At 43.0% G+C, this 21,151-nt stretch overlaps 1 protein-coding gene across 4 annotated transcripts in view; it reads right to left on the reverse strand.

The window, feature by feature from the left end:
• The window catches only part of LOC125450882 (nipped-B-like protein), a 510,140-nt gene that overhangs the window by 33,307 nt on the left and 455,682 nt on the right, over nucleotides 1–21,151 (reverse strand). For all 4 annotated transcript variants that reach the window (XM_059644995.1, XM_059644996.1, XM_059644997.1 and 1 more), the window contains 3 exons: nucleotides 20,267–20,374; nucleotides 10,213–10,413; nucleotides 3,606–3,752 (listed from right to left, as the gene is read on the reverse strand). In XM_059644995.1, coding sequence (XP_059500978.1) covers nucleotides 3,606–3,752; nucleotides 10,213–10,413; nucleotides 20,267–20,374 — 456 coding nt within the window. The remainder of the gene's footprint in view (nucleotides 1–3,605; nucleotides 3,753–10,212; nucleotides 10,414–20,266; nucleotides 20,375–21,151) is intronic.

Genomic DNA, 21,151 nt, shown 5'->3' on the forward strand with positions numbered 1-21,151 from the left:
AAAATTAGAGCCAATGGAAGTTCAGAGAATTGGAACTGAGGTACACAATTCATTAAAAATATATATCAAATGCTCAAAACGTCTAATGGAATGCTGCCTTTTGAATCTGAAGAGTAGAATTTTGAAGAGTAGAATAGAAGGGAGTAGGAGGAGGGACTAGTAGCTATACAAAGCCATGGTTAAACTGCATTGGATTAATGTGAGAAGCTTAGGGCATCACACCCTGGAAAGAGAACATAGAACAGTACAGCACAGAACAGGCCCTTCAGCCCACAATGTTGTGCCGACCATTGATCCTCATGTATGCACCCTCAAATTTCTGTGACCATACGCATGTCCAGCAGTCTCTTAAATGACCCCAATGACCTTGCTTCCACAACTGCTGCTGGCAACGCATTCCATGCTCTCACAACTCTCTGTGCAAAGAACCCGCCTCTGACATCCCCTCTATACTTTCCTCCAACCAGCTTAAAACTATGACCCCTCGTGTTAGACATTTCTGCCCTGGGAAATAGTCTCTAGCTATCGACTCCATCTATGCCTCTCATTATCTTGTATACCTCAATTAGGTCCTCTTTTCTCCAATGAAAAAAGTCCAAGCTCAGTCAACCTCTCTTCATAAGATAAGCCCTCCAGTCCAGGCAGCATCCTGGTAAACCTCCTGTGAACCCTCTCCAAAGCATCTACATCTTTGCTATATTAGGGCGACCAGAACTGGACGCAGTATTCCAAGTGCGGTCTAACCAAAGTTTTACAGAGCTGCAACAAGATCTCACGACTCTTAAACTCAATCCCCCTGTTAATGAAAGCCAAAACACCATATGCTTTCTTAACAACCCTGTCCACTTGGGTGGCCATTTTAAGGGATCTATGTATCTGCACACCAAGATCCCTCTGTTCCTCCACACTGCCAAGAATCCTATCCTTAATCCTGTACTCAGCTTTCAAATTCGACCTTCCAAAATGCATCACCTCGCATTTATCCAGGTTGAACACCATCTGGCACCTCTCAGCCCATCTCTGCATCCTGTCAATGTCCCGCTGCAGCCTACAACAGCCCTCTATACCGTCAACGACACCTCCAACCTTCGTGTCGTCTGCAAACTTGCTGACCCATCCTTCAATCCCCTCATCCAAGTCATTAATAAAAATTACAAACAGTAGAGGCCCAAGGACAGAGCCCTGTGGAACACCACTCACCACTGACTTCCAGGCAGAATATTTTCCTTCTACTACCACTTGCTGTCTTCTGTTGGCCAGCCAATTCTGTATCCAGACAGCTAAGTTCCCCTGTATCCCATTCCTCCTGACCTTCTGAATGAGCCTACCATGGGGAACCTTATCAAATGCCTTGCTGAAGTCCATATACACCACATCCACAGCTCCACCCTCATCAACTTTTCTAGTCACATCCTCAAAGAACTCGATAAGGTTTGTGAGGCATGACCTGCCCCTCACAAAGCCATGTTGACTGCATTTAAGCAAGCTATGCTCTTCCAGATGGTCATAAATCCTATCCCTCAGAATCCCTTCTAACACCTTGCACATGACAGACGTGAGACTTACTGGTCTGTAATTGCCGGGGATTTCCCTATTTCCTTTCTTGAAGAGAGGAATTACATTTGCCTCTCTCCAGTCCTCAGGTACAACTCCAGTGGAGAGCAAGGATGCAAAGAGCTTCACAAGTGGCGAATATACTGGTGCAGGAGGAAATGCAAATTAAATTTCAAGGTAAGATTTTGCAAACTAGGTTACATTGCTTGAAATTCAGAAGATTATAAGATAATTTGATCAAAATTTTCAAGGTGGTACACTTCTGCATCAGGGGGAACTGACAGGGCAGTTGTAGACAAGCTATTTTCATCAGCCGCAAAGCTTATTTGGCTAATCATAATCTAACCTAGTAGAGCCAGCATGCCTTCATAAAAGGGAAATCATGTCTGATTAAATTAATAGAGTTTTTCAAGGAAGGCTCAATCAGACTGGAATGCAAGGGTACTACAAACATACACATTTTGACTTCTGGAAAGCATCACAAAGGGTGAAGTCATAATATCAAAGCCCATGGTCCTGGAGGTAGCATATTGGCATGAATAGAAAATTGGGTCATAGGCAAACAGCAAGTAGTGAAAAGGTATTCTCTCTCAGGTTGGTGACTTGTAACAATGGAGCCCCACAGGGATCAGTGCTGGGATAAGTATTTCCAAAGTACATTAATGTCTTGTAGGATGGAAGTGACTGTACTGTAGCCAAATTTGCAGACAACACAAAAATAGGTAGATAAATTGCAAGGGAGATACAAACAGTTTACAGAGAGATACTCAAAGATCAAGTTAGTAGACAAATTGTTGGCAAAGGCAGTATAATGTGGGAAAAACTGCAGAAAGTTGCAACATAAAGGTTACATGGGAACAAAACAAAGTTTGCACACAGGTGCAGCAGGTAATCAGAAAGGCTAATGAAATACTGACCTTTATTTCTGGGCTTGGAATACGAAAGTGAGGAAGTCTTACTGCAACTGTACAAGGTGCTGGAGTACTGTGAAAAAGTTTGGTCGCTTTATTTAAAGATGTTATTTCAATGAAGGTAGTTCAGAGAAGGTTCATTAGAATGATCCCCAGTCATGAAGGAACTGTCTTGTGAACAAAGGTTAAACAATTTAGGGCTCTACTCACTGGACTTGGAGAAGAATAAGAGGTGATTTCACTGATGTAGGATTCTAATGGGGCTTGATAGGGTAATCACTGAGAGCATGTTTTCCCTCATGGAGAGCCTAGGACTAAGGAGTGTTGTCTTAGAAGACAGTGGCGCCAATTTAAGACTGATATGAGGAGGAACACAGTCCTTGTGTATATTTAAGGCTGACATTGACGGATTCTTGATCAGCACTGGAATCAAGGTTTATGGGGAAAATGTAGGAAGGTGGATGTGAGGAGTGATGGTTCAGCCATAATCATACTGAACGGTAGAGCCAGCTGGAGATGCTGAACAGCCTATTGCTGTTCCTATTTTTATATTCTTATGCTGTAGACTAAAGACACAGTTGAAAAATTAAAGCCAGATCCTTCAGAAATGAAATTAGAACACACCCTTTCCTCCACAATAGACAAGTGAAGTTCGAAATTATTGAATTTAAACAGGGATTGATATATTGATAATACCATATGTACTTGAAGATAAAGTCATCTTAGTTCCAATAGGACGCTAAGGCTGCTCTCTCATTAAAGAGTGTGAGGGAGAAAGACTGCAAGAGAGATCAAGAGGATTGGTGGCAGTTTAACCTGAGTGTCACCACACCATGCAGGAGAGGAGCCAATGTACAAATTAAACCCACACTCCTGGCAACACTCTGCATTGCAAACCAGCCATCCAACCAACGGAGATAACCAGATACACTTAAGCATATTAGGCAAAAACATCAAATGCAGTAAAGAGACACCATGTAAGATGTTGTCAATCTATCAGTAAATGAGGCAGTCTCATCTAGTCAAATTGATCCTTTGAAGGGCATTAAGTGCCCTGATTGAGATTACCTCAGCTCATCCAACTTTGATATCATTCAATTTTGATTTTGATTTATTCATACAGATCCCAATGTTACTTACCTCCCTGAATGACTGCAGCAGATTACTTCCAGAAACTGAAAGCGTAATGTCAATGTGGTGCATAATAAACAGAGGCTCCTCTTGCGTCTGGAAAGGGAAGCAGGCCAAGTTGTCTGCTATGTAAAGTAGCAGGTTCACCTCAGTTTTCTAGAGAAGAAAAACAAGTTTTGAACAGGTTCGAATTCCCATTTCAGCTCTTGTGAAATTCAGTCCGTCTCCTATCCGCAATTCCCTACTCTAGCAATTGTAATATTTTTATGAAGTACCTGATAAAGAAATATATATAGTGGCTAAAAGGCATTCCACATTGTCAACATAGCATTATCTCTATGCACTGAATCAGTCAGTACAATAGAAAAAGGACACTGGCTCAGGTCCTACAACTATTCCTCAAGCAGACTGCAAAGGAAGCTTAACTTCAGATTTACTTCGCAGTTTTCTAAAGGAATTGATAGTAGAGGGTACATAGGGAGAGTACAAAGGAGGAAAGCAACACATGGAACTCATACTGTGGACATCTAAGGAGGTTTTACCATTCCTTGCAACTCACATGATTGGGGCTCATATATACTAGTTAGTCAGTCCCAACAATGTGCACTAGAAAGCTGAACAACTTTAGCATTTGGGCAGTGCATGCAACTAATAGGAACTGCAGGTTCTGGAGAATCTGAGATAACAAGGTGTGGAGCTGGATGAACACAGCAGGCCAAGCAGCATCTTAGGAGCAGGAAGGCTGACGTTTTGGGTCTACACCCTTCATCAGAAATGGGGGAGGGGATGAGGGTTCTGAAATAAATAGGGAGACAGGGGGAGGTGGATTTAAGATGGATAGAGGAGAAGGTAGGTGGAGAGGAGACAGACAAGATAAAGAGGCAGGGATGGAGCCAGTAAAGGTGAGTGTAGGTGCGGAGGTAGGGAGGAGATAGGTCAGTCCAGGGAGGACAGACAGGTCAAGGGGGCGGGATGAGGTTAGTAGGTCGGAAATGGGGGTGTGGCTTGAGATGGGAGGAGGGGATAGGTGAGAGGAAGAACAGGTTAGGGAGGTGGAGACGAGTTTGGCTGGTTTTGGGATGCGGTGAGGGGAGGGGAGATTTTGAAGCACAATGTCAACTGCGAACTATACAGTAAATGGAAAGTCCTGGGGAAAATTGATGAACAGAGAGATCTGGGTGTTCAGGTCCATTGTTCCCTGAAGGTGGCAACACAGGACAATAGAGTGGTCAAGAAGGCATATGGCATGCTTTCCTTCATCGGACGGGCTATTGATTACAAGAGTTGGCAGGTCATGTTACAGTTCTAAAAGACTTTGGTTCACCCACATCTAGAGTACTGTGTACAGTTCTGGTCGCCACATTACCAAAAGGATGTGGATGCTTTGGAGAGGGTGCAGAGGAGGTTCACCACGATGTTGCCTGGTATGGAGGGTGCTAACTATGAAGAAAGGTCGAGTAGACTCGGATTATTTTCATTAGAAAGACGGAGATTGAGGGGAGATCTGATTGAGGTCTACAAAATCATGAGGGGTACAGACAAGGTGGATAGCAAGCAGCTTTTTCCCTCCCAGAGTGGGGGACTCAATTACTAGAGGTCATGAGCTCAAAGTGAGAGGAGGAAAGTTTAAGGGAGATATGCGTGGAAAGTTCTTTACACAGAGGGTGGTGGGTGCCTGGAACGCATTGCCAGCGGAGATGGTAGTCGCAGACACGATAATGTCTTTTAAGATGTATCTGGGCAGGTACATGGTTGGGCAGGGAGCAAAGGAATACAGACCCTTAGAAAATAGGTTATAGATAGAGGATCTGGATCGGCACAGGCTTGGAGGGCCAAAAGACTTGTTCCTGTGCTATAATTTTCTTTGTTCTATCTTCTCCTCTATCCATCTTCAATCCACCTCCCTTCCTCCCTATTTCTTTCAGAACCCTCTTTCCCTCCCCCATTTCTGATGAAGGGTCTAGGCCCGAAACGTCAGCTTTACTGCTCCTAAGATGCTGCTTGGCCTGCTCGGTTCATCCAGCTCCATACCTTGTTATCATGCAACCATAGCAGTTGGCTGCTGCTGTCTGTAGTGCTGGTCACATCAAACAACAGGTAGTTGCAGAGGGAAGAAAAAAGGAAGGGTCTAGCATAAAAACAAGTGCAACTACATCGATGAGTGTAAACAATGCAAATATGGAGTTCGTATGAAATTTAGCAAAATCCATCTATTTAAGCACTGAAGCTCCAGATCACTTGAAGCAGATTCCACTGGTGAGGGACCAAGTGAAAGTAACACAGGCTACTAGAATAGAAACAAAAGCATAGTAGAAATACTCAGCAGGTCAGACAGTATCTGTGCTGAGAAACACAGTTAGTGTCTCACGCTGAGATGACCCACATTATAACTCAAGATCTCTGCATGAACGAAAGAGCTGAGGGCTGACGTAAATCCTGATTACTGTGCATTTACTAACTACCTTTCAGCATTAAGTTATTCGCCAGTCATGTTGTTGAAGAAGTAGTCTGAGGGTAACTGTTACACAGACAGTTGGATAGAGGACAGATACATAAGCAGATCAAGGAAAGATGTAAAATAAAGGTGGTGGTGCTGGGTGATTATAAACTTGCCCAATATTCACTGGTAAAGCCTTAGTGCCAGGAGCTTGGATGAGGCAGAATATGTTAGGTGCAGCCAAGAGAGCTTCTTGGAACATGTAGGTAGTCCAACCAGGGAAGTGCTGTATTATATCTTGTTCTCGGGAATAACCCTGGTCAGGTATCAAAGTTTCAGTGGGGGAGCAGTTTGAGAACAGTGAACATAATTCCATAAGTTTTAAGATAGCTACGGATAAGGATAGCACTTGTCATTGGGTTAAAGTGCGAATTTAGGGGAAGGCTAATTACAACCGCATTAGGCAGGGACTGGTAAAATTAGTCTGAAGGCAGCTGTTTGAGGATAAATGCACATCTGACATGTGGGAGTCTTTTAAAGGCCAATTGATCAGAGTTTAGGACCAACATGTTCCTATGAGGATGAAAGATAAGGATGGCAACATTCGGGAACTTTGGATGAAAACAGATATTGAAAGGTTAGTCAAACAAAAATGTAAGCATATGTAAGGTTTAGGAAGCTGGAATTAAACGAGGCCCTTGAGGAATATAAAGGTAGCATAAAAGAACTTAAACAAGAAATTAGGAAGGCTAGAAGGAGCCTTGAATTGTTCTTGACAAGTAGGATTAAGGAAAACCCCAAGGAATTTTATACCTATTTTAGGAACAAGGCAGTAGCTAGGTAAAAGGTAGATCCACTCAAGGACACAGGTGGGAAATTATGCTTGCAGCCAGAGGAGGGGGGTGAGATTTTTACAAGTACCTTGCATTGGTATTTTCTAAGAGGGTGCATAAGAGGTTTACCAGGATGTTGTGTAGATTGCAGTGTTTTAGCTATAAAGGAGAGGTTAGCCAAACTTAGAGATAATGGGAACTGCAGATGCTGGAGAATTCCAAGATAATAAAATGTGAGGCTGGATGAACACAGCAGGCCAAGCAACATCTCAGGAGCACAGAGCTTGTTTTTGGTATGGCATCTCAGGCTGACAGGTGTCTTGGCAGAAATATATAACATTATGAGGTATAGACAGTGTGGGCAGTCAGGCGGAAATAGGGAGCATAAGGTTTAAGTTTAGAGTTAAGGAGGAGGTTCCTCAAATATCCCCATCCTCAATGATGGAAGAGCCCAGCACATCAGTGCAAAAAATAAGGCTGAAGCATTCGCAGCAATCTTCAGCCAGAAGTGCCAAGTGGATGATCCATCTTGGCCTCCTCCAGTGGTCCCCAGCATCACAGATACCAGTCTTCAGTCAACTCAATTCACTCCACGTGATGTCAAGAAATAGTTGGAGACACTGGATACTGGAAAGGCAACAGGCCCTGACAACATTCCAAAAATAGGACTGAAAGCTTGTGCTCCAGAACTTGCTGCACCCCTGGCCAAGCTGTTCCTGTACAGTTACAACACTGGAACCTACTTGGGGCAGCACAGTGGCTCAGTGGTTAGCACATTCTCCCCGTGTCTGCGTGGATTTCCTCCAGGTGCTCTGGTTTCCTCCCACAGTCCAAAGATGTACAGGCTAGGTGGATTGGCCATGCTAAATTGCCCGCAGTGTTCAGAGCTGTGTAGGTTATAGGGTGATGGGTCTGGGTGGGATGCTCCAAGGAGCAGTGTGGACTTGTTGGGCTGAAGGGCCTGTTGCCACACTGTAGGGAATCTAATCTAATCTAATCTAATTGACAATGTGGAAAATTGTCCAAGTATGTCCTGTACACAAAAAACAGGACAAATCCAACTTGGCCAATTATGGACTCATCAGTCTCTCTTGATCATAAGTAAAGTGATGGAAGGTATCAATATCAGTGCTATCAAGCAGCATCTGCTCGGAAATAACCTGCTATGTGATGCCCAGTTTGGGTTCTGCCAGGGGCACTCGGCTCCTGATTTCATTCCAGCCTTGGTTCAAACAGGGACAAAAGAGCAGAATTCCAGAAATGAGGTGAGAGTGACAGCCCTTGACATCAAGGCTGCATTCGACCAAGTGTGGCATCAAGGAGCCCAAGGAAAACTGGAATCAATGGGTATCGGGGTAAATTCTCCAATGGCTGGAGTCGTACCTGACACATAGGAAGATGGTCGTGGCTGTTGGTGGTCAATTAGCTCAGTTCCAGGACATCTCTCCAGGAGTTCCTCAGGGTAGTGTCCTTGGTCGAACCATCCTCAGCTGCTTCATCAGTGACCTTCCCTCCATCATAAGGTCAGAAGTGGGGATGTTCGTCGATGATTGCACAATGTTCAGCACCATTCCTGGCTCCTCAGATACTGAAGAAGTCCACATCCACATGTGACAAGATCTTGAGCTGGGCTGACAAGTGGCAAGTGAAATTCATGCCACACAGATGTGAGGCTATGACCAGCACCAAGAAGAGACTATCTAACCACCGTCCCTTGACATTTAGCAATGTTACCATCACTGAATCCACGACTATCAACATCTTGGGGGTTACCAGTGACTAGAAACTCAACTGGATTCACCACATTAACAGAGTGGCTACAAGAGCAGGTTAGAAGCTAGGAGCACGCGGCAAGTAACTCACCTCCTGACTATTCAAAGCCTGTCCACCAGCTACTCTGGAATACTCCCTACTTGCCTGGATGAGTGCAGCCCCAACAACACTCCAGAAGCCTAACACCATCCAGGACAAAGCAGCCGGCTTGACTGGCACCACATCCACAAATATCCACTCCCTCCATCAGCAACACTCAGTAGTAGCAGGGTGTACTTTATACAAGAGGCAGTGCAGAAATTCACCAAGATCCCCAGACAGCACCTTCCAAACCCACAACCACTTCCATCTAGAAGTACAAGGGCAGCAGACATATGGGAACACCATCACCTCCAAGTTCCCCTCCAAGCCACTCACCGTCCTGACTTGGAAATATATTGCCATTCCTTCATTGGATCAAATTCCTAGTATCAAATTCCCTCCCAATAGCACTGTAGATCAACCCACAGTGCAAGAGGTTTGCAGTGGTTCAAAGGTGACAGCTTACCATCACCTTCTCAAGGGCAACTGGGAATGGGCAAGAAATGCTGGCCAGCCAGCATCTCAAAAATGAATAGAAAAAAAAAGTGGGTAAGTTTTCAGAAGCTGTGCAAGGCAAGTTCCTTTATAAAACACTGAGTAGTAAGAGCCTGGAAAGTGTTGCCTGGGGTGGTGACAGAAGCTAGCACAAGGCATTTAGACAGACACATGAACAGGCAGAGAAGAGAGTTATATGGATGACATGTAGGCAAATGGAATTAGTCTAGAATGGCATCATGGTCAGCACAAACAGGGTGGGCCGAAGGGCCTGTCCCTGTGCTGTACTGCTCTAACTTCCACATCCTTTGGCCTCTATTACTTTAGGGAATACAAGTCACATTTATGTAACCTGTTCTCAGGCCTGAAGCCTTTCAAACCCACTATCATTTCCATGAATCTGCGCCGTTACCTACCCAGGGTCAATATATTCTGTCAGAGGGTGAAGCTTCCAGAATGGAATGCAGTACATCAGCTGAATTCTTGCGAAGGTGAAACACAACTTGCTTCCATCACCTCCCATTGACATGACTTATTTGACTCTCACTGTCAACTTTATATTCACTGTTTATGATGAGGAGCTAAGGCCCCAGAAGAAATATCTACAGAACATCCTCTATAACCTTCCAATCAAGAGCACATAGCCTGACACAAAGTTCAGCTCCTCTCTCCTACATAAAGTTTTACATTCATGTCTAGCTTTCACATCTGCTCATTCCCTTGAATTTCACATCTCTGTTGTCCTCTCTTGCATCATGTTATCCAATTCTAGTCAGAATACCTGTGTTTGTGCCCATTTTGGTGGCAGTTTCCTAATTTCTTTTCACCAACTTCTGCAGGGTCAACTTCCTTGGAATAGTCCAATTCTAAAGGATTAAGATACCTCAGACAGCACCTTCCAAATCTCTGGTGCCACATTATATTGGTTAATAATAGCCATTCTATTGGAAATTAGGCAGGGTGTCACTCGCTAGGAACCCCGGACATACTGACTCACCGCACTGTCATCAAACAGGTTGAGTAAGGCGATAAGGAAAGCACGTCGATGTTGTCGGTTTCCTCTTATCATGCTGTAGAGGTGTGAACACAAAGCTGTCACATTCTCTTCCTGCCTAAAGCCACGGATTAACTCTCTTATCTCAGACTGGATGGACTGTTGAAGCTGGTAAGACATCTTCATCCCTGCCACTGCTTTCATCTGGAAAAAAGCAGAGTACAATGATCATCATTCACCTCACTAATTGAAATACCAACATTTCGATGCATGGCAGAGAGTTATACACTATTTAAATTTATAATGATATTAGGTAACATTACACAACATGCAGCACAGAAGGTGCCCATCCAGGTATCTAATTCCTTCCATTTGCTGAGCTTAGAACATAGAACATTATGGCACAGAACAGGCCCTTCAGCCCTCGATATTGCGCCGACCTGTGAACTAATCTAAGCCCCTCCCCCTACACTATCCCATCATTATCCAAATGCTTATCCAAGGACTGTTTAAATGCCCCTAATGTGGCTGAGTTAACTACACTGGCAGGCAGGGCGTTCCACGCCCTTACCACTCTCTGAGTAAAGAGCTTTTCCTATATCTTTGTACCTTTTGTCTCCAAATGTTTATCTAACTTGTTTTTGAACATTACTGAATCTGCCTCCATCAACTTTTAAGCAGAAACATTAAAGATTATTAGAGCTTGCGGCCTAAAATGGTTTTTTTTAATTTCCACCCCTGTATTATTTTCACTGTTCTTAACTCTGTTCCCTCTGGTTACAGACTTCCAGCCAAATTAAAACCCAACACTTTAGAACATAAAACATAAGAACACAAGAACTAGGAACAGGAGTAGGCCATTGGGCCCCTCGAGCCTGCCCCGCCATTCAATAAGATCATGGCTGATCTTTCTGAGGCTCAGCTCCGCTTACCTGCCCACTCACTATAATCCTTAAGTCCTTTCCTGTTCAAAATTTTATCCAGCCTTGCCTTAAAAACATTAAGTGAGGTAGCTTCAACTGCTTCACTGGACAAGGAATTCCACAGATTTACAACCCTTTGAGTGAAGAAGTTCCTCCTGACCTCAGTCCTACATCTGCTTCCCTTTATTTTGAGGCTATGCCCCCTAGTCCTAGTTTCACCAGCTAGTGGAAACAACCTCCCGGCCTCCATCTTCTCTATTCCCTTCATAACCTTATATGTTACTATAAGATCTCCCCTCAATCTTCTGAATGCCAATGAGTATAACCCCAGTCTACTCAGTCTCTCCTCATAATCCAATCCTGTCGACTCTGGAATCAACCAAGTGAACCTCCTCTGCACCCCCTCCAGTGCTAGTATATCCCTTCTCAAGTAAGAGACAAAGTATTAGTTTTTCTCTCAAAACCCAACACTTTGGGCTATTAATCTTCCGTTATCCTTTTCTACTCAGGAAAAGAATCCCAGTTTGACCTGTTATTTCGTAAAATTGGAGAACTTCATCTTGGTTGCCACCTCCACCACCCCCACAAAAGGACATGCTTCCTGAAGATTGACCAAAACTATACACAGCACTCAAATGGTTTATAAACAAGGTGTGGCATAACTTCCTTGCTTTTCTTTATTTTAAAAGAACACATTTGTCAACTCACTTTGCCATTTGAGTGTGAATAAATGCTACCTTTGCGTTCCTGTGCACCATGTTGTGGCATAACAGCTGGCAGTGTTCAGGGGACAAACAGGATGTTTACAAGTAGGGATCTTTTTCAAATGTGGGCACACTGTAATCTTAAATCGAATGCACCTGATAATCAGGCTGGGCACAGCAAAGGGAAATTGGAGGAAACATTGATCTGAACCCTGACATATTCCTGTTCCTGCAAACCCTTTTAAATACAAGCACTGCATTTTTATTGTGTCTTCTCACTTCCTCTCTCTCTCAAAACACAACACTTCACATTTTGCAACATTAAATTGCTTCTGTGGTATGTCACCAACTTATATGCAAGACTTCCTGAAGAATATTACCAGGAATTACTACATTTCCAAGTTTTGTGTCACCTGCAATTCTTGAAATAATTCATAATGTCATACAATATTACAGCACAAAGACACACACTTTGGTCCAACCAGTTGAAGTCAACCATAATTCCAAGTTAAACTAGTCCCACTTGACTGCACTTGGCCCATATCTCTCCAGCTTAACAATATCCTTTCTATAACAGGGTGACGAGACCTGCACACGTTACTCCAAATGTGGCTTCACCAACGTCCCATACAACCTCAACATAACATCCTAACTCCTATACTCAAAGGTGTGAGTAATGAAGGCAAGTGCTAAATGCCGTAATCATCCTGTCTATGTGTAATGCAAACTTCAAAGAATTATGGAGCTGAACCTCTACGTCTCTCTGTACTACAACACTACCCAAGGCCGTACCATTAGTTGTATAAATCCTGCCCTTGTTTGTTTTGCTAAAATGTGACACCTCATATTTATCCAAATAACACTCCAGCTGCCACTCCTCAGCTCACTGACCCAACTAGTCAAGATCTCTTTGTAATCTCAGACAGCCTTTGTCACTGTCCAATATACCATCAATTTTGGCGCCCCACGCAAACTTACTAACCATGCTATCTATATTCTCATCTGAATCATTTGTATAAATGACAAAGGTAGACCCAGGACCAATCCCGTGGAACACTGCTGGTCAGTTTGAAAAATAACCCTCCATCACCACCCTGTCTCCTGATATTGTATCTAATTGGCAAGCTCACCCTGAATCCTATATAATTTAACTTCACTAATTAGTCTACCATGCAGAATACTATTAAAGGCTTTACTAAGTCCAAGAAAGTGCTTTTGCTGGTGTTGGAGTGGGGTGGACAAAGACAGAAGTCACATGACACCAGGTATAGTCCAAAAGGTTCATCTGAAATCACATAAGCTTTTGGAGTGCAGCCTTTTCTTCAGGTGCAGTGAGACAACAGGGCACATAGATAGAGAGTTTATAGGCAAAGAGATCAAGGGCAGACAGATCAAAAGATCACACAATGGCATGTCAGATAATACTTCAGCAGGTCACAAAGAGCATTAGACGGTGACAAAAGTGATTATAAAATCAATGTTAGTGCTGTGCTGCTATGACAATCAGGCACAGTGATAGGAATATACAGAAGGTGACATCTCAGGCTAGACACTGAATTGTAGGTGTGAGGCCTTGTTCAGAATCTGTCTCAGAGTTTTAACCTGGAGTCAAGCTGGTTTTATCTTGAAAGCAGAAATTTATAGGACGCCACATGGGCTGACTGTGACTACACGCTGTAGGTTTTCAAACAAAATAGAAAGTATCTGCAAATAAACAAACATCTTGGGTGAAATGATTCACCCCATTGTCAGTGTTCTGAAGTTCTGGAGGGTCCCCAGTAGGAATGCTGACTTTCCTACTCCTCTGATGCTGCCTGACCTGCTGTCTTCCTCCAGTTCCACACTATCGATTCTAACTCCAACATCTGCAATTCTTGCTAACTCTGTGTCTGTGCTCCCTCCACTCTCTCTCACCTGACAAAGGCTGCACTCTGAAAGCTTATGAGATTTCAAATAACCTGTTGGGCTATACCTGATAAAGTCCAAGTAAACAACTTCTAACAATCTGCCCTCATCATTCTTCTTGGTTACTTCGTCAAAAAATTCAATCGAGTTTGAGAGATGCAATTGCCCTCACACAGAACCATGCTGATAACTATCCCTAATCATTCCTTGCTTCCCCATAGAAACTTACAAATCCTACAGAGCAAAGGCAGGCCATTGAGCCCATCAAGTACAGTGACCTCCGAAAAGTATCCTACTCGGACCCAGCTCCTCACCCTCATCACTGTATTTCTCATAGCTAATCCACCTAGCCTTCACATCCCTGGACACTACGAGCAATTTTAGCACAGTCAATCCATCTAACCTGTACATCTTTGGGCTGAATGTGAAAATTAGGTTGTATTGTCCACTCACGTCACTGTCCTTCCACCCTCACTAAAAAACTGCAACCCTACTCTCCTGCTCGCTTTCAGGGTACAATGTCATGGGCAGTCAGCTAGTACAATACTATCAGTGTAGTGCTTTTATTGTCAAAAATCAACAGTTCATCAGAGACCTGCTTGAACAGTAAACACATCTGCTCCTATGAGCACTCAATTTCTATTTGGGAAACCACTAAAATAACAAACATCGTTCAAAAAAGAAGCTTAAATGAACCAAAGGCTAGAAAACATCAGCTTCACATTTGCTGCTGGGGTGAGCTCAGGAAATCTGTAATAAAGCAGAGTGTGGCCCCTGTGAAACAGAGTCTGGTGGTGGTTGGGGGAGGGGTTAGTACAAGGCTAAACTTCAATGTATCTCTCTCTCCCCCTCCCTTCCTAATGTCTGGTTACTGCATCCAATTCGCCTAGTAAAAGGTGGAAAGAGACAACTGGACTTATTATCCACTAGTTGTAATGCAGAAATAAAAAAAATCTGTGCCCCATTGCAAAAAAAAGGACACTTTCAGTCATCTCACTGATGCATTCTACACAACCAGGCCTCTACCAATCAGAATTGACTCGTCAATTGATTGGCACACTCAACTCAGTATAAAACATTGGTTTCCCTTTACATTGGCACTCCTATAAATTGTCCAGATAAGTGGAAGGTTAGAAAAAACTTTGACAATTTTTTTTTCTTTGAAATGTGAGAGCTCTGTTCTCCAAATGATTGCTTCTACCATTACCGGAAATGAGTCCAATTTGCACAGAAACTTTCCTCTTGTCATTGATTTTCTCATGTCATTGACTGCAGGGAAAATGTTGTGGGATGTTACCTCTTAACCACGGTCGTTAGCAAAAACACGACGTTTTGCAGAAGTCTGATATTTTCCAGCCATTGGGAAAGATACACATTTTAATGTTCCAGAATAGATGTGGCCTTTATTCATTAACAGGATGAGGACATCGCTGGCTAGGCAGCATTTATTGTCCATCCTTAATTGCCCAAAGGGCAATTCAGAGTCAAACCATATTGCTATCACATGAGTGGACAGAACAGCATCATTGTCCCATTTGGCCCAAAGACGTGCAGGTTAGACGGACTGGCCACGCTAAAATTGCTTGTAGTGTCCAGGGATATGAAGGCTCGGTAGATTGCTGTGGGTTGGACCAAGTTAGGATGGCAGTTTCCTCCCCTAAAAGGAAATAGTGAACCAGGTGGGTTTTCCTGATAATCAATTCACAGTCGTCATGCGATTCTTAAAATAAAAACACTGAATTCAAATTCCACCATCTGCCATGGTCCCCAAAATGTTATCCAGGTTAGCAGTCTCTTGTCTCAAGCCCCTCAGTCCAGTCTGTCAGTGAACAATGATCTTTCCAAAACCAGGGCTAGGCAAAAATCCTCAATACAAATCCATTTGTTCCACTTCAGAGTCAGGGGGTGGTGAAATAGGGTCATAGCGTAGAACAGCACGAAAACAAATCCTTCGGACCAAACTGGTCCATGCTGACTGTGGTGCCCACTCAGCTAGTTCCACTGCTCATGTTTGGTCCATATCCCTCTAAACCCTTCCCCATCCACGTACCCATCCAATTTTTAAAAAATGTTGCTATTGCACCTGCCTCAACTCCTCTCTCTGGCAGCCCATTCCATATATCCACCACTCTCAGCATGAAGCGTTGTCCCTCACATCCTTCTTAAAATCATTTCCCTCTCACCTTAATCGTATACCCTCTAGTTTCCAATTCCGTGTCCCTGGGGGAAAAGACTATATGCATTTATGCTATCTGTGTACCTCATGATTTTATACACCTCAGTAAGGTCGCCCCTCATTCACCCATGTTCCAAGGAATAAAGCCCTATCCTAGTCAACCTCTCTCTATAATTCAGGCTCACTAGTCCTGGTAAGATGCATATAAATCTTCTTTGCACACTTTCCAATTTAACTATGTCATCCCTATAACAGGGTGACTAAAACTATACACTGTACTCTAAGTGCAGCCTCATCAACAACTTGCTGGGAATTTCTAAGGAATTTTCTCAGTGGTGGAAATGTCTCAGATAAGAATGAACATTGATGAGAGAGGTTTCTTCATCAATTACAGCAGAACTAATAAATTAATAAATTTGTCATCCTAACACCGATCACCTCATCCAATTGACACAGAATAGTCAAGAACTTCCGCATTCACCCATAATTCATTGGGTTAAGTTCATTCCGAGCATTGATTACTCTGCACAAAGAGGCCTGACACAATTATGGTCCTTCTGTTGGGTGTTCCACTGTCTTTGAAGTGGTGGTCTTGATTTACATTTAGATACACATGGACTGGCACACACAGGTGAGACTAGTCTCTCAACACTAACGAACACCGGCTTTCCTAGTCCTCCTCTTATCAGTCAATGAGCAAACCAAATGCATATAAATCCTATCAATCATTCAGAGTCATCTCCAACAACCTACCCAGCAGTGAAGTCAGGCTCATTGGCCTATAGCTCCCAAACTCCTCCTTACATCCCTTCTTAAACAAAGGCACAACATTAGCCACTCTCCAGTCATCTGGCATCTCGCCCATAGTTATAAAAGTTACAAATATTTCTGCAAGGGTCCCCGCAATTTTCTCTCTAACTTCTGACAACATCCCGGGATACACCAGATCAGGTCCTGGAGATTTATCCATGGTTATATTTTCTAGGACCCCCATGACTTCCTTTTCTGTAATGTGAATCATTTTCAAAACCTCAAGATTTAATTTCTTAATTTCTTTCTACACATAAAAAGTGACGCAAAATAGATTTAATATCTCTTTCATCTCCAGTGGTTCAACACAGGTCCCTGAGAGCTGATCAGTGTATCCTAGAACTTTGTGGGAAGTTGGGAAGCGATTGCTGGGACCCTTGCTGAGATATCTTTAACAATGATAGGCATGGGTCAGGTGCTGGAAGACTGGAGGTTGGCTATTGTGGTGCTATGATTTAAGAAAGGTGGTAAGCAAAAGCCAGGCAACAATAGACCAGTGACGGCTACATCATTCTAAGTTGTTGAAGGAGTTCGGAAGGACAGTACTTATACGTAATTGAAAAGGCAAGGAATGATTAGGGACCGTCAACATGGCATTGTGCATGGGAAACTGAGTCTCACTAACTTGATTGTCACTTCTTCAAAAATCTCAAAGCAAACTGAAGAAGGCAGAGTGGTGGATGCTATTTATGTGGATTTTAGCAAGGCCTTTAACAAGGTTCCACATGGTAGACTGGTCAGCAAGGTTAGATCAAATCGAAAGCCAGGAGAACTAGTCATTTGGATACAAAATTGGCTTGATGGCAGGAGACAGAGGGTGATGGTGGAGGGTCGCTTCTCAGAATGGAGGCCTGTGACCAACATTGTGCCACAAGGATTGGTGCTGGATCCACTGCTTCTTGTCATTTATGTAAATTTTGTGGAAGTGAATGTAGAAGGTATGGTTAGTAAGTTTGCAGATGACACCAAAATTGGTAGTGTAGTGGACAGCCAAGAAGGTTATCTCAGAGTACAACGAGCCCATGATCAGATGGGCCAATGGGCAAAGGAGTATCAGATGGGGTCTAATTCAGACAAATGCAAAGTGCTGCATTTTGGCAAGGCAAATCAGTGCAAGAGTCCTACACTTAATGGTAAGGTCCTGTGGAGTGCTGTCGAACAATGAACCTGCACTCCAAGGTCTCATTGTTTGTTGAAAATGGAGTCTCAAGTAGACAGGGTAGTGAAGGAGGCATAATGGTACGCTTGCCTTTACTGGTCAGTACAGTGCAGATAGGAGTTGGGAGGCCAGGTTGTGGCTGTACAGGACATTAGTTAGGCCACTGTTGGAATACTGTGTTCAATTCTGGTCTCCCTGCTGCAGGAAAGATATTGTGGAACATGAAAGGGTTCAGAAAAGATTTACAAGTACTTTGCTAGGGTTGGAGGGTTTGATCAAACATGAGAGGCTGAATAGGCTCTTATTTTCCCTGGAGTGTCAGAGGCTGAGGGGTGGCCTTACTGAAGTTTATAAAATCATGAGGGGTATAGATAAGATGAATAATCAAAATCTTTTGCCCAGTGTAGGAGGCTCCAAAACTAAAGGGCATAAGGTTAAGGTGAGAGAGGGAAAGGTATAAAAGGGAGCTTTTTTTATAAAAGACAGTCTTTTCACGCAGAGGGTGGTGTGTATGGTATGAGCTGCCACAGGAAATGAAGCAGGCAGTTACAATTACAACATTTAAAAGGCATCTGGATGGGTATATGAATAGGAATCGTTCAGGGGAATATGGGCCAAATGCTGGTAACTCTGATGAAAAAGGTCTCACTCTAGAGCCGGCCACATGAAGGCCTCTTCAAATGCTGCATAAATGTCTACAAAATCATGAGGGGTATAGACAGGATGAATAGCAAAAAGCTTTTTCCCAGAGTGGGGGACTCAGTTACTAGGGGTCATGAGTTCAAAGTGAGAAGAGGAAGGTTTAGGGGAGATATGCGTGGAAAGTTCTTTACACAGAGGGTGGTGGATGCCTGGAACGCGTTGCCAGCGGAGGTGGTAGACGCAGACACGTTAGCATCTTTTAAGATATATTTGGACAGGTACGTGGATGGGCAGGGAGCAAATGGACACAGACCCTTAGAAAATAGATGACAGGTTAGACAGAGGATCTTGATCAATGCAGGCTTGGAGGGCTGAAGGACCTGTTCCTGTGCTGTAGGTTTCTTTGTTATAAACATAACTCTGTTTAAAAAACTCTCCTCCACAATTTAGAAAATCTCTTCAGTGATGTTAAAACAAAAAATCTGCTTCTACATGTGTAGCCAAATCCAGGTCCAAATCAAAAGCAGCAGTGGCTCCAATACTGACCTCAGGAAAATAACCACTTATATCTCCCTTCACCCAGGGGAAAAAAAAAGCACCATCCAATTTTCTGTCTCAGCCAGTTTTGTGAAGACAACTGCAAATAGCAAGTAACTTAACCATGCTTCCTACTTGTGCAATTAAGTCTCTTTTGGGTCCTCGATTGACTTTGTGCTCTCATCGATTTTGTACAATTTTTATGAATGATTTTAGTATTCCCTTTCATCTTGTTTGATCTTCGTGTTCTATATTCTGCTCGATTCTTAACCAAACTGTGGGTTGGTACTCATAACTTTCCCAACTCCAATTGTTTTGTCATCAATATCTTTAGATATCCAGCAAGCTCCAACTTTCAAATGACCTTTCTCTTCCCCCCTGTTCATTTACCATTTTACCTTCGACAACAACAACAACAAAGTTGCTGGAACAGCTCAGCAGGTCTGGCAGCATCTGTACAGTAAAAGATGCTGCCAGACCTGCTGAGCTTCTCTAGCAACATTGTTTTTGTCCCTGATTCACAGTATCTACAGTTCTTTCGGTTTTTATTCACTATTTTATCTCGTTTCCAATCACCTGAATTAGATACCTATCCAACTCTCAGAAATTAGATATCATCCAGTTGAATATCTTCAGCCTCATCTTTTTCGATAATTTCTAATTCTAAACTAATCGGCAATTACTTAATTCCTTTTCCACTTTTGGGACATTTCAGTATATTTCACAAACTTAAATCACCGTTATAATGCAGGAATTGCAGGAGCCCATTTGCAAGCAGCAGGATCACATAAAAAAGAGATAGAAGAATTGCTATTTTCTTCTTATATTACAATATTGGTTGAAACATAGAGAATAATCAGGATAATCATAAACATTTTGTCTTTTTATCTTGCGCTACAAGAACTTTTACATCAATAAATGCTGCCTAGCCAACGATGTCCTCAACCTGTTAATGAATAAAGAAAAAAAAGCAATCCAAGATGGTGAATCAGGGCCTCGGTTTGTCATTTCCATTGGGAAGATGGTACTTTGACACACCTTCAATACTAAAACTTCAGACTCGATTGTATGGTCAACTCTGTACAGGAACATTTGAACCGACTATCTTTCGACCTGAGGAGGAAGGCTTACAATGAACCAAAGCGGACATCTTAATGATGACAAATTCACAGTAAACTGGTAGATGGAGGCAGTCACTTACATGTACAAATCCTGTGTACTTTTTATCTATTTCCACCAGTTGTTGATCTGATTTGTTGCGCATTGCTGATTCTGGGTCTGTCCCAATGGCAATCAAATATGGCACACACTGTCCAAAGGAAATGAACAAGGCCATGAAAAAGAAGCACTTATAAATCATGCAAACTGGTGTGCAGTCTCCATAATACTAGAAAGTGGCGACTCTTAATCTACTAGTGTCTGTACACTGTACAGTTACTGAAAAGTTAGATAAACCACCATTGCTGTTACAATGTCACAGAAGCAGTGATAGAACACTCACCAGTGCCGAAAGGAGAGAAGAACTTCAGTGAAACTTATGGCCATCGCAAACAGTGTCATTTGATTGGCCAACACTCAATGCACTAACCATGCAACTATTGCACAATATCATTACACCTAAAATTACACGGTAGCTCCTCTCAATCATTATTTCAATAGCAACAACCTGCCCTGTCACCTCCACAGGAACACAGTAACTTCTAGGTCTGCCTTGAATTGGAATCATATTGTTGCCATTCCACTCTCTTTGCTTGGTCAGTATTGTAGGTATATCACCTTTACATCAGCATGAAGGTGCTGGCAGCAGCTCAAGAATGTTCTTCCTATGTCTTATAGTCTCATGATCAGTATGGGAAGCAAGGGTTATGGGGAAAAGGCAGGAAAGGAGAGTTAAGGATTAAGAGATCAGTCATGATTTTATTGAACTGCAGACCAGATTTGATGGGCTGAATGGCCTACTCCTGCTTCTGCATCTTATGGTCCAAGATTCACATCATTTTAGTGCAAATAGGTATAAGCAAAAACACGCTGGGGTACAGGGAGACCTCTCCTGTTTAAGTGGGCTGCCTCATACATTGATGTCTAG

The sequence above is a fragment of the Stegostoma tigrinum genome, chromosome 3 (assembly GCF_030684315.1).
Source record: "Stegostoma tigrinum isolate sSteTig4 chromosome 3, sSteTig4.hap1, whole genome shotgun sequence".
Lineage (NCBI taxonomy): Eukaryota > Metazoa > Chordata > Chondrichthyes > Orectolobiformes > Stegostomatidae > Stegostoma > Stegostoma tigrinum.